The sequence below is a fragment of the Lutra lutra genome, chromosome 3 (assembly GCF_902655055.1).
Source record: "Lutra lutra chromosome 3, mLutLut1.2, whole genome shotgun sequence".
NCBI classification, from domain to species: domain Eukaryota; kingdom Metazoa; phylum Chordata; class Mammalia; order Carnivora; family Mustelidae; genus Lutra; species Lutra lutra.
Genome location: NC_062280.1, coordinates 132240392 through 132253743, shown reverse-complemented (window position 1 = coordinate 132253743; position 13352 = coordinate 132240392). Strand labels below are relative to the sequence as shown.

The window sequence follows — 13352 nt, the reverse complement described above, 5'->3', positions numbered from 1 at the left end:
CCCTTCTCTATGTGGTATAGAGACATTTGGCAGTAGTATCAGGGGTGGATGGCTGAAGAGTATTCACACTTCAGTGCCTCCATTTGCATTCTCACATTTCAAAGCCTCAAGGCATTATCACTTCCTTTTTTTAAGTGGCATAATGATTTGGGAAAATGGTTATGCTTATCATCATCTGTCAGTCAAACAACTCCTATGTTAACAAAATATATTTTTTCCACTCAGTGAATGGGTGTGTGTGTGATGTCTTACGCTCATGTCAATATTAGCAGGACTTGGCTTTGTGATGAAACTATTTCATTTATCAGAGGGCATGACTGGGAAATAGGAAAATTCCATTTACACTTTAATGAGCAGAGGCTGAGCTTCACGTCAAAGTCTTGTAACCACTGTAATTTAAGAGCAAAGTTCATATGAGTATATGTAAATAACTCAAGCACCGGCGTGTATCATGTTTTAAGATAGATTTCACCACGAGGTCACATCTCCATAAGGAAAATCTCGATACATGGAGGGAAAAATTGTCTACACCCACTGCTGGTTGAATATTGAAGAGATAAGTCAATGACATATTGTTTCATTTGCTGTCCATCATGCCAAACGAGAAACATAACCTCTAACCTGTACATGTAATAAATAAAACTTGAAAGTCTGAGGCCTAATCAAATGAGGGATCCAATAAATTTTACTGATAAAGAATTTTCATTGTTCCTGTGCTCTTCTTTCACTGAACTGGGTTAAGGAAAGAACATGAATATTATAAATATAATAAAATAGTTTAGTCTAAATAAATGTGCCTCTCAAGTTTCAATAAATATTTAACTTCAGCATCTCGATGTTTATAGTTCAGAGAAGTTGACAATTTAAAGAGATGCAAAAGCAATTACTTATTGCATGAAAATGTGACTTTATATTTTATTAAAAGGTATTGCTTTTTATTTTATTAGAGCAAAATTAAATCAAGCAATCTTTCCCTATATTTTTTTCAGTTGCACAAACAACAGTGAACCCTCAGCTGACAGTCACGGAAATTGGCTTTGTAGCTCCCAGTCACTGAATGCCACTAGTGAACCAGGCATGCCACTAGGTGCCTTTCCTACATTAGCGCATTTAAGTCTTTCAGAAACCATGTTATGTAAATACTACTGTGCTTATGTTAAAGAAGAGGAGAGAGAAGTTCACAGAGCTTAGGAATTTGTTGGAGAGGGGCTCTCTAAGAAAATAAACCAGGACTGTGAACATAAAATGAGCGACAATCTGTAAGAAGCCTCTGAAACTTGAGGGGCTTTGAAGTTTAAGCTTCATGAGCTTTTTGGCAAATTTATCTCTGATTCCACCTAATATTCATATATTAAACTTGTATGTATGTAATAAAAAGCTATTGCCTATTGGCTGTTTTTCCCTCATAACCAGCGACTATTCCTTGAGGGTTAGGACTATATTTTAAAGTCTTCTTAGCACCTTGCAAAGCTCCTTTTATGAAGTAGCTATGTGCATATAAACCTGTAATTTATTTGCTATTCTCTAAGATTATAGAAATCGGAAAGAAGAAGCTCTCAGATACACTATTTTTCACTTTATAACAGAGAGCTGTTTGCTGACCACAACTCAGTCCCCTTTCTTTAGGGAACAGAAACCCAAATTTCCTTTGGTCAACTCTCAGCCCATCCTTCTTTGACAGGTGTCTGGTGTGATCCTGATTCTACCATTGACTCCAACCATGGGAAATAATTGGCTTATCTCATCTCCAGTGAACATATTCTACTGCTGTTAAGCAGCACCAATGACACACAAGGAGGCATTTTTGGGGTTTCTAAGAAAGAAAAGTTTTTCTTTCATGAGCATGACTTTGCTGAGATGCTCGCTCTTTCATTGGGTTGTATGATGTGAGGTCTGGAACGGAGGCACCTGTTTTACTACTATACTGTCCACAAGTTCTAACTGATGACATAGAATTTCATGAAGCCAGTGTAGTGTGGGGATATAAAGATGAAAATATTTTGATATTTCTTAGGATTGTATATTTTATTTATTATATATTTCAAAGTTTCTTATTTTTTTATTCTTTTGAATAAAGAATAGATTCTAAAGATTTGAGAACATAAAAATTATTTGGGGCTTCAAATGTTGTTTAATGAAACAAATTCTAGAATTATTCATTACTAGAAATTATTCCATGGGTCACAATCTTTGCTTAGGAACAACTTCTTTTGCTCTTAGAGATCTTTTAGAGGGTTCCTGGTTAATAACATCATTCAGATATTTAAATTCTTGCTTGAGATTTGAAGATTAACAAACTTTCTATTAAAAATTTCTTTCTGTAGTACTGATTATACCTACAAGAATTTCATTTGCTTCTTAGTGGCCATCTCATTACAATAATATTTCATTATTAATAGTTTCTCCTTCCAATTATATTATTATACTTCAAATGTCACTTTCCCGTTAGGTGTATAATATGACATATTTTCATACATTAAAATATTGTTTATTAATGATTTTTATACAGGATAGTTTTGGGTTTCTAGCCCATTTGTAAGAAGTTCCTATTAAGAAATTCAATGAAGCATGGGAACAATGCAAGAGTAATTTATTAACACATCAGGAGGCTTTAATTTGCTAACATTTTCCTATCATGTTAGTCTGACAGAATATAAAGAACAAATTACTAAAGCATGGAACATAGCAGAACTGAAAAAAAAAAGCTATCTATCTTTTAAGAGCTCATGGGTTCAAATGTTCACAACATGAAGGACTCCATGGTTAGTATTCACTCTGCCTTGTCTGTTTACCTCTTCTACTTACTTAACATTATATAAACTCAGGAGAGCACATGTGAGTTACAAAGGGAAATGTTCTGCCAAAAGGAACACAGGTTAAATGGGTCAGCATTAAAAACCTGAAGAATGTTTACATATTCTAGTTACTTTAGAGTGATTTCCTCCTTTAGTTTTTCATCTTTTCTATATGATATGCTAAAATTTTCTATATGATAAACTAAAAATCTATAATTACTAGTAAATATTTTACTGTATGCTTTCTCTTATCTATATTAATCATAATGAAGGCTGTACTTTCTTTGGTTGGGACAGTGTTGGAAGAACACTGGAGTCCCGTATTTCGAGTAAAGTATGAACTCTCCAATTTGGTACCGTCCCCACTATACTGTCGATATGCTGGCCTCAGATTTCTGGTAACTACCTGAGTTTTCATCTCAACTCTGGACTGGACTCTTCCCAAAAAGGGCTGTGACTAAGTCTGTTTTATTAACTCCTGTATATCCTTTCAGCTAGTACAGTGCTTGACATATAGGAAGTATGTGATAAACATTTATTGACTAAAAATGAATAAATAGAGGAAGTAAAGGAAACTTAGTTGAGAAATTTCCTATCACCACAATATTCTAGTTCATTTCAAAGAAAAAGGCCTTCCTTCCCTGTTTTTAAAGTAATTAAAAAAAATATCTAACATAGCCATAGTGGTAGTCAGCTCTTGAGGTTTTAATACCGTGTATCATGCTACTTGAGAATCAACAATAAATTGTACTATATATATATTTTATAGTGACTAGTGTGTAACAGTCATTTGAATAATGCTAAATAAAACATATATGGACGAGATTGTGTTAAAGAACTATTCTGACAGGGGCGCCTGGGTGGCTCAGTGGGTTAAAGCCTCTGCCTTGGCTCGGGTCATGATCTCAGAGTCCTAGTATCGAGCCCCGCCTCGGGCTCTGTGCTCAGCAGGGAGCCTGCTTCCTCCTCTCTCTCTCTGCCTGCCTCTCTGCCTACCTGTGATCGCTCTCTGTCAAATAAATAAATAAAATCTTTAAAAAAAAAAAAAAGAACTAGTCTGACAGTTTTTATCCTCACACTGATGAGTTAGTTTGGCTTTGTTTTTTACCCAAAGATTATACCGTAACTTTGGCAAGTCATTTCAAAAATGTGTATCTTCAAACATTAAGATCCTAATATGAATATAACAGTATGTATTTGTCAATAATATTTGAAAGATAAAATATATGACCTCTATCAATGATTTACATCATTTTTAAACATACAGTGTCAGTGTTCACTAATATTGATAGGCTAAGCACTATCCCAAGTTCTTTATGCTTTTTTTGTTTAGTTCTTTACACTTATTAACTCATCAAATCCTCACAATAAGCCTTTTATTATTGTCCCTATTTTATAGGTGAAGAAACTGAGGCAAAGAGAAAATTAACCTTGTCTAAGACCCTGAAGCCAGTAAGTGGCACAATTAAGACTTGAACCCAGTCCATCCAGCTCCAGCGTTCTCATTCTTACCTACTACTTACTGCCTCTTATGTGGATCTCTCTGTAAAATATCGGACCTTATTATTTAACTTTGCAGAGACTGGTTTTATGATTCAGATACTTTATAACTAGATTTGCTCCAGAGGGCAGACCCCATGAATTACAACACTTCCATCTATCTACCTGGGCCCGAATAATTAATTACTTGTCCATGATAAATGACACAAGATTTTTGTCCAGTTTATTTGAACTGGAAAAATTACTATATTTGAAAACCATATTGGAATTCAGTTGCTAGTATTTTGTTTTCTCCCAGATGTGGGACTCTCAGTAAGGTGTGGACTAACTGACCTCTCAGGTCCCTTTTGTACCTATAACATCATAACGAAAATTAGCAGTGAGCTAGCAACGGAGATTAGATAAGGAAGTCACATAAAATAACAGAACTAAAGAGTGAATGATAGATAAGGATATGCAAATATTAGTACACGGGCTTCAAAATGGGCTAAGAAATATTCCATGTGTAATACTAATAGCTAATAATCACGAAGTGCTTCAATGCGCCAAGAACTGTCACGTTTTTTTTGTATTTTATCTATTTTATTTCTTATTTTCTCATACAGTAATCTCATTTTTTAAATCATTTTTTAAAAATTTATTTTCAGCATAACAGTATTCATTGTTTTTGTGCCACACCCAGTGCTCCATGCAATCCGTGCCCTCTCTAATACCCACCACCTGGTTCCCCCAACCTTCCACCCACCCCCCACCTCTTCAAACCCTTCAGATTGTTTTTCAGAGTCCATAGTCTCTCATTGTTCACCTCCCCTTCCAATGTCCCCCAACTCCCTTCTCCTAACTCCCCATGTCCTCCCGGCTATTTGTTACATTCTTTATGCACATGTCATTTGATCTTTGCAACTGTGTGGCTTAGGATAGTAATGCTGTTCTCTTGTTACAAATGTGGAAACGCAGGCTAAGGAAAAGTGACTTCAGGTCACATAGCTAGTAAGCAGTGGAATACAAAACTTCAGCTTAGGTAGGTCTAGTTCTCAAAGGCAAGAGAGCAGGCAAGAGAAGGTGTGCTGAGTTAAAAACCATCTGTGGAATCATTCCCAAACCGGCTGCAATGGTTATGCTCTCAGCCCTCCCCGCACCCAACCCAAACATTCACCCATACGCCTTGTAACCTGCTGTGGAACACTAAAGCAGGCCACCAAGTATGACAGAAAAGAGAATGAAGTGAGTTGGGAGAAATTGGAGGGGGAGACAAACCACGAGAGACTGTGGACTCTGAGAAACAAACTGGAGGTTTGGGAAGGGAGGGGGGTGGAGGGATGGGTGAGCCTGGTGGTGGGTACTAAGGAGGGCACGTGCTGCATGGAGCACTGGGTGTGGTGCATAAACAATCAATCTTGGAACACTGAAAAAATAAAATAAAATAAAATAAAATAAAAAATAAAAAATAAAATTAAAAAAAAAAAGAACAAAATTCAGAGTGAATGGGGGCTGAGGCTTAAAATGGCTGAAGTATACATATTAAACTTAATGGTCTGGCTCTGACATCAGCTTAGGCTACAGATAAGTTTTTTGGGGGCTTAGTTCCTAATCCTTTACTGCACTTCCAATAATTAAGTACTCCACTTAAGTCTCCTCTGGACAAATGAGGTAAACTAATAGCAAATTTGCTTTTTATTCTTATCCCCCATTATGTAATTTTTATTTTGCCAGTTTTGGGGCCAGATCTTCTCTCTTGCATCTTAACAGATCTGTGATGAATTATTGTGTCCTACTTTCTTTTCACTAGGATGTTCCCCTATGTAGTGTGTGTATGTGTGTGTGTGTGTTATGGTCAAGATTACATGTCTTATCACCTAAGAAATATATCACAGAAATAATTTGCAACCACACCTTGTTCTAATTTCAGGTTTTTTACCTTGACCTTTACAACGAAGGATATCTGAGCAACCTCCCCTTGCATCTGCTTTTTCTTAAATATGTATTGCATTTTCCCTGTACTAGTACTCATTTATCTTCTTGTAGCTTAATACCTATGCTAAGAATTAATGAGATTTAGATGTTGACCACAAAAGGAGAAGACCCAGGTTTTCTTTCTAATAAACATTAATTGGCTATATTGGATACATATACATACCTGGTAGAAATACTTTGAGAATAAAGTTTTATGAAGAAAATTGACTTCAATATATTTGAAAGTTACCTTTGATAGATCCCTGAAGTTTCCTGGAAGAGTCAAGTCCAATTCTTCTGATTCATAGTTTGTTAATACCCATGGAAACACGGGATATTGGTTCAGGTCATTATATGTCCGTCCTAGTAATGAAAAAGAGAAATGAAAATCTGTATATGCACTAAGTGCTTATGAAATTGTTCTTGTTCTTATATAAGGAAACTATTGGATTTCAGAAGAGAATAACTCATTTATTGAACTATGTTGTGGTTTAATCAAAAGCACTCTAATAACAATGTATTTCAAGTGAATTCGCTCAATAATAATTAGGACACGAGTAACTAGAACTACTTTCTAGAATATAGGCTTGTGGTAGAGACTGAGAGCCGTTTATTGTAATTCGTTTCTCTTTTTAGTCTGGACCACATTTCTCAGCCTTCCTTACAAGCAGCTATAGGCATGGTACTCTGTTCTAATTGACAGAACCTGAGCAGAAGTTGTATGTCCCACTCCCGGTCCTGACCCACTGCAACCTGCCACCTGGGGACCTCCCTTCTCCATAGCTTTTCTGCGGATTCTGATGAAGACATTACCGGCACCTGAAAAGCAGAGCTTTGTTGGTGAAGACCCCCGAAAGTGATCATGGATGAGGGATCCTGCCGATCTGTACATCTTCAGGTTATGTGATGGTATTCTACTACAGTGATTATATATCTAGAAGTTATATCGCCAGTGTAAAGAATATTATATGAGCTTATACCAAGGATTACAAAAACAAGAATAACTTGAGAATGTACATGTTAACAAGTCATCTGAAGCCAGTATGAAGAAGTTCAGAGGCAGATGTCTCGCGTATTGTCTTTTCACTCTTTGAGGTTGGTTCACACATTTTCTTTTTGTGTTATGTTGTTTCACTTCAGTGGAGAGGTGCAGCACCTTAGGTTGGGTTTTTGCTGTTTATTTTCTGATAGAATGACTTAAGAGGCTCAGGTAGGTTATGGAAGCACAGTGGGAAGGTAGAAAGGTTAGGAAGCACACGGCACTGGCTCACCCCCATAAACTGGTACTGGAATAGCATAGGATGAAATTAAGAGAATCACTCTTAAAAGAAACGGGGCCAAAGGAAACTTTTGTTGCATAAGTTTTTTGTTTTTGCTTGTTTTCGTTTTGTTTTTTTTTGCAAAAATATGTTATAATCTGATCGTGGGTAACTTTCTAAATTCCCATTTGAATTCATACAAAAGGGCGATTTCCCCAGTATTTAATGATACGGATTTCATCTAGAATGAATGCTTTGGTGCCCACATCACACAGAGCCTAAGAGTAACATAGATATGCATACATTATCTCATCTGGCATCAAGAATTGTCATTAAATGATACCTACTTTTTGTAGCAATTGGTTAATGTGGTTCTATAATAGGAAAAAAACAACCCTGATCCAAGGGAGAACTAAATCTGCTACTACAAGCATCAGATCAAATTCATTCATTCATTTCATAAACATTGTAGCAGGTAAATGAATATTTTATCTGTTAATGATACATCAACCTTTTATCCACATTTTATAACAAAGTAATATATTACTTTAAATGTGTAAATTGATGGAGGTAACAGATAGAAAGCAAGACGTTCCTTCTACTTTGCACTTCCTGGACTGAGGTGAGAGGCAGGTTAGGGTCCCCTTTGTTCCCCCAGTACAGGGCTCATGCGGACACGACACAGGGGTTGCTGCTAATACGCATCACTGTTTACTTGTCTGCTTCTGCATCACTCTGTGAACATGTGAATGTCTAGGGTTTTGTTTCATTTTTAATCTCAAACATACCATCTGCCAATAAATGTTTGTTGAAGGAATGGATACAGAGGTGATAAAAATGGGACAAGATGAACCAAACTTCAGGTGAACAAACAGCCAAGTGAAAAAAAGGAAAATTGCAGGCCGGTGTCTTTGGTGGATGAAGGCTATGTAGGGCGAGAGCAGTATATATGAGAGAGAGTGACACTGTGAACCTGCATGATAAGCTAGAAGGAGACTCTGCAGCTAGACAGCTCAGCCAACGAATGCACCTGTTTTATAAGTCCACTATGAAGATTCAGACTGATAAGAAAAAACACAAGTTCGGAATCTTTATTAAAGTCTCGTGCATGAGAATGATCTGGTAAAGCAGTATCACTGTAGAGTACAAAGTATAAAATTCTAAAATTTGGAATGTATTACTGATAGCTACATTGTAATATGTCAGCCTAGGATGCTTGATGACTCTCGGCATTTTTTTTTCTATATATGTATGGTTACAGAGAGTCCAGATTGGCTACGCAGAGCTATTTCTGGGATTCAAACTGGGCCCATGGCATTTTTAGGGCCCTCTCATTTTCTGGGTTGCCATTCTATTTAAAAATCTGTAGGTTTCGGGGTGCCTGGGTGGCTCAGTGGGTTAAAGCCTCTGCCTTCGGCTCAGGTCATGATCCCAGGGTCCTGGGATCAAGCCCCACATCGGGCTCTCTGCTCAGCAGGGAGGCTGCTTCCCTTCCTCTCTGCCTGCCTCTCTTCCTACTTGTGATCTCTGTCTGTCAAATAAATAAATAAAATCTTAAAAAAAAAATTCTGTAGGTTTCAATGAAAAATAGGTCTTCCGGTAGATAAGTGTATTTTTATAGAATAATGCTGTTATTATTTCTGTAATATATATTTATATTACTTATAGGAATAAAATAGGTGAAAATGAGATACCATAATTGTTTTTAAATTTTCTGATAAGGTTTAATTCCATACAGACTAAGGAAAAAAACCTATCAAAATAAAATAAATAAAAAGCCCATTTATATTGACTTAGTACTTAAATGTATCATATAAATACAAACAGCATAAAAATAGAGACCATATTTGAAGACACCAGCTTCTTAAAAAAAGTGACTTTCTAATATAGGAAACGATATAATGGTATTTCTGCAAAACAGGCAAAGAAAGAAACCATCATCTTTAAAACACACACACAAAATTGATTGATGACATCAGTTACAGCTTATGGCAATTGCTCCATCCTACATTTTTTGCAATTCACTTTTACTAATCTATGGAAGTTTCCTTCAAAATAAATTCTAACAAAAATTTAGCAATATTTAAATTACTAAAGTTGATAGCACCATTTAAATTCTAAAAAACAGAAGAAATTTTATAAATCAGTGTGCTTACATATAGCCAAACTTCTTTAAATAAAAATTTTCACATAAAACCTTTACTCTATGGATCGTTGATATAAATTTTTTATTTAAATTAAAAATGCACAATGTATTTAAAAATCACATGGATGAAAAAGAATAAATGGTACTTCAGATTTTTAATTCAGGATTTAGCATTGCTTCTTAATTATTTTACTGAACATCTTTGTGAAATGAACAAAAAAATGTCTGTTTACTAAATTAGGAAAAGAAGTGAAGTATTTCCAAAGTAATACCTGTTACTTGAAGGTACCTATTTATCAACTGTTCTGTTCTGTTTTTTGTTTTTTATGTTTTATAGTTTTTTTTTTTTTAAGGATAATTTGAAGTTTAGTAAATAACCTTGTGCTGTAATTGGTAGGGTTCTATCCTTTTCCAACAGTGGTAAGTGACGATTTTTTTTTCTTTAACCTAACTATGCTTATAAGGTTTTATCTTAGAAGATGAATATTAAATATTGCAAGCCTATGACACTAATCGACTCAAACAATAAAAGTGAAGCACAGTAAATGAGATCTCAGAAACATTGGATCTGTTTCTTCATTTAAAAAAAAAACTTTTTAATTAAACCATCCAATTTAATGTTTTTATATGGCACTTTAGTTTTGAAGGTAAAGTGATCTAGAGACAGCTGACAAAGAAATTATAACTGCAATTCCTTGGTGAAAATGTTAATGACAGCAAAATATTGTTTAATTAGATGATTGCAGCATCTGGATTAACACTCTTTAAGAGCGATGTTCCTGTGCTTGTCTGCTTCTTCACACTTTACAGACATTTTGTCATCTCTAGGTCATTAGGAAAGAATTTTTAATGATTTTTCTAGAAGCAAGCAGTTCAAGTTACATCTAATTAGATGACAATAATAAGCCCAACACATGCAGTAGCTAAATATATACATAATTAACCAGGGAGGGCTTGTACATCACAGAGTAAAAAAGTGGAAAATGCTAAACAGGAGAAAAAGGTTGGGGTTGGGGAAGTTGTGCTGAATTCATTAGCTGATCATATGAAACACAACTCGAAAACCTTAATTCGCAGACCTAACGGAATCATTTACACAAAGCTATGTTAGCAATCACTCTGCTATTTTCATAAATGCAAGAATGCCAGATTTTAACGTCTTGTTCATGGCAGTATCTAATAAGGTATAAAATGAGGCACAGGTTGTATTTTTCAGCACACAATGAACAGAAACTGGGTCAATGCCAGGAATTAGAGATTGAAGCCACATTTTTATTTGAACTCTAAGCATCATTAAACTTCTTCTATGTGTAAAAGAAGAAGAAGAAGAAGAAGAAGAAGAAGAAGAAGAAGAAGAAGAAGAAGAAGAAAGAAAAGAAAAAAATTATTCTACATAAATCTTCCAAAACTTAAGTTCTTTGAAAATAAAAAAAGGCATGGGTTTCAAGAATAGTTACATAGATTATTCCAGAGTCCTGAGCTAGACTTTCATGCAGTTTTAAAAATCATGTATTCCAAGAATATTTAATGAAATCGAAAAAGAAGAATCTGAACCTATAAGTGTAGCAAGTTCCCAATGAGATAGGACACATAGGAAAAGGAGAAAAACCACCAACACTGTTAAATGGGATGTATACACTGCCAGGCTTATGAGTAAGTTAATCTTTTAATTACTCTATCCCATATTTCCAATTTTTTCTTTTTCTTTTTTTTTTTTTAAAGATTTTATTTATTTATTTGACAGACACAAGTAGGCAGAGAGGCAGACAGAGAAAGAAAGGAGGAAGCAGGCTCCTTGCTGAACAGAGAGCCCGATGCGGGGCTTGATCCTAGGACCCTGGGATCATGACCTGAGCCGAAGGCAGAGGCTTTAACCCACTGAGCCACTCAGGCGCCCCCCCCCCCATATTTCCAATTTTCTATAGTGAGTATTTATTAAATTTGTAAGTAGGCCATGGAAATCAAAGGCCATGAAAATATGTATGGGCTTTTAGGTGTCTTTTAGAAACAGTATGCTTTCTGAATTTTTGATAAACTTCTTTTACTACGTAAAGTAGTTTTACAAAACTCACCTATATAAAATAAAATGTTTGTTTATTTATATGTAATTATGGACATATACATATATCACATGAGGGTCTAAGAAAATCTAATAATGTATCAATACTAAGACACTGCTGTTATATGCTTTATAGAGTCTCATTTTTAAAAGCATCTAGAAAGAATAATAGCAAAATTGGCCAAGTATGATGATGGACCTCAAAACAATGGAAAGTGAGAAATGGGGCATAAATGTACTTTGTATTTCATGTTAAAATAATATTTTGGAGAAAAAGGAAGTCTGAAAGTGTAAGACAGGAACCAAATTTTTTTTTTTTTACAGAAAATGTAGATTTACTAAGTGACATTAGCCTGTATTTTTAAAAATGTGAAGCCAAGAAAGATTGTTTCCTCTTTCCAGATTCCCATTCTGTAACCCTTCTCTTTAATCCAGGAAATGTAAAGAATCTCTCATCTAGCAATTCTAGTAAATTCACATAATAGATCACACAATCAAGCACAACACTTGCAAAGCCTAAATATTAAATCAGTTCAATTTGAGGGGTATTGGCAAAACTTTTTCTTTTTTCTCTGTAGCGTTATCGTAATCTCATTAGAAAGATGAAAAACAGACATAAGGGGCGCCTGGGTGGCTCAGTCGTTAGGCGTCTGCCTTTGGCTAAGGTCATGATCCCAGGGTCCTGGAATGGAGCTTTGCATCGGGTTTCCTGCTCAGCAGGAGCCTTCTACCTCTCCCACTCCCCCTGCTTGTGTTCTTTCTCTCACTGTCTCGCTCTATGTGTCAAATAAATAAAATCTTAAAAAAAAAAAAAGAAAGAAATACAGATATAAAATGCTAAGGCCACATCACCATAAATGTAATACAGACATGTGATACATACAGTGCCATAGAAGGTGTGAGTGCTATAGAAGATTAATACGATTATCTTTAGGTATGTCTTCTAAAGAATATAGATAAAGTGCAGTGGTCCTCAAAGTGGGGACCCTAGACCAGTGGCATCAGCATCACCTGGGGATTTGTCAGAAATTCAAATTCTTGAGCCCTACCCTCAACCTACTGAGTCAGAACCTGTGGGCATGGGGCCCAACGATCTGTGCTGCAGCAAACCCTCCAGGTGATTCTGGGAACCACGAGTATCCTGGATGCCGGGTTGGTGACCATGTTGTAGTCTTGTGGCTGGTGATACTCAGCTAAGTTCTTTTTTTTTTTTTTTTTTTTTTTTAAAGATTTTATTTATTTGACAGAGATCACAAGTAGCAGAGAGGCAGGCAGAGAGAGAGGGGGAAGCAGGCTCCCTGCTGAGCAGAGAGCCTGATGTGGGGCTTGATCCCAGGACCCTGAGATCATGACCTGAGCTGAAGGCAGAGGTTTAACCCACTGAGCCACCCAGGTGCCCCACTCAGCTAAGTTCTTCCCCAGGAGTTGCCATCGTCAGAAGAAAGCCCCCTCACCAGGGTCTGTCTCCTTCCCAGGAGCCTGCATCCAGTGACAGCAGTGTGGAGGAGGTAATGGAAGGCCTGGCCCCCTTGCTTCAAGGCAAGACGACTCTGAAGAGATATTCTAGCTCCTAGGTTCCTGTGGGACCTGCTGAGGCCTTTGCTGTACAATCCTGGGGTTCACTTTCTCTTTAGTGAAGC

At 36.2% G+C, this 13352-nt stretch overlaps 1 protein-coding gene across 13 annotated transcripts in view; it reads right to left on the bottom strand.

Annotated features, from left to right (window-relative positions):
* NBEA (neurobeachin) overlaps nucleotides 1-13352 on the bottom strand; it is a 677938-nt gene that overhangs the window by 90750 nt on the left and 573836 nt on the right. For all 13 annotated transcript variants that reach the window (XM_047723145.1, XM_047723148.1, XM_047723152.1 and 10 more), the window contains one exon: nucleotides 6499-6611. In XM_047723145.1, the coding sequence (XP_047579101.1) occupies nucleotides 6499-6611 (113 nt within the window). The remainder of the gene's footprint in view (nucleotides 1-6498; nucleotides 6612-13352) is intronic.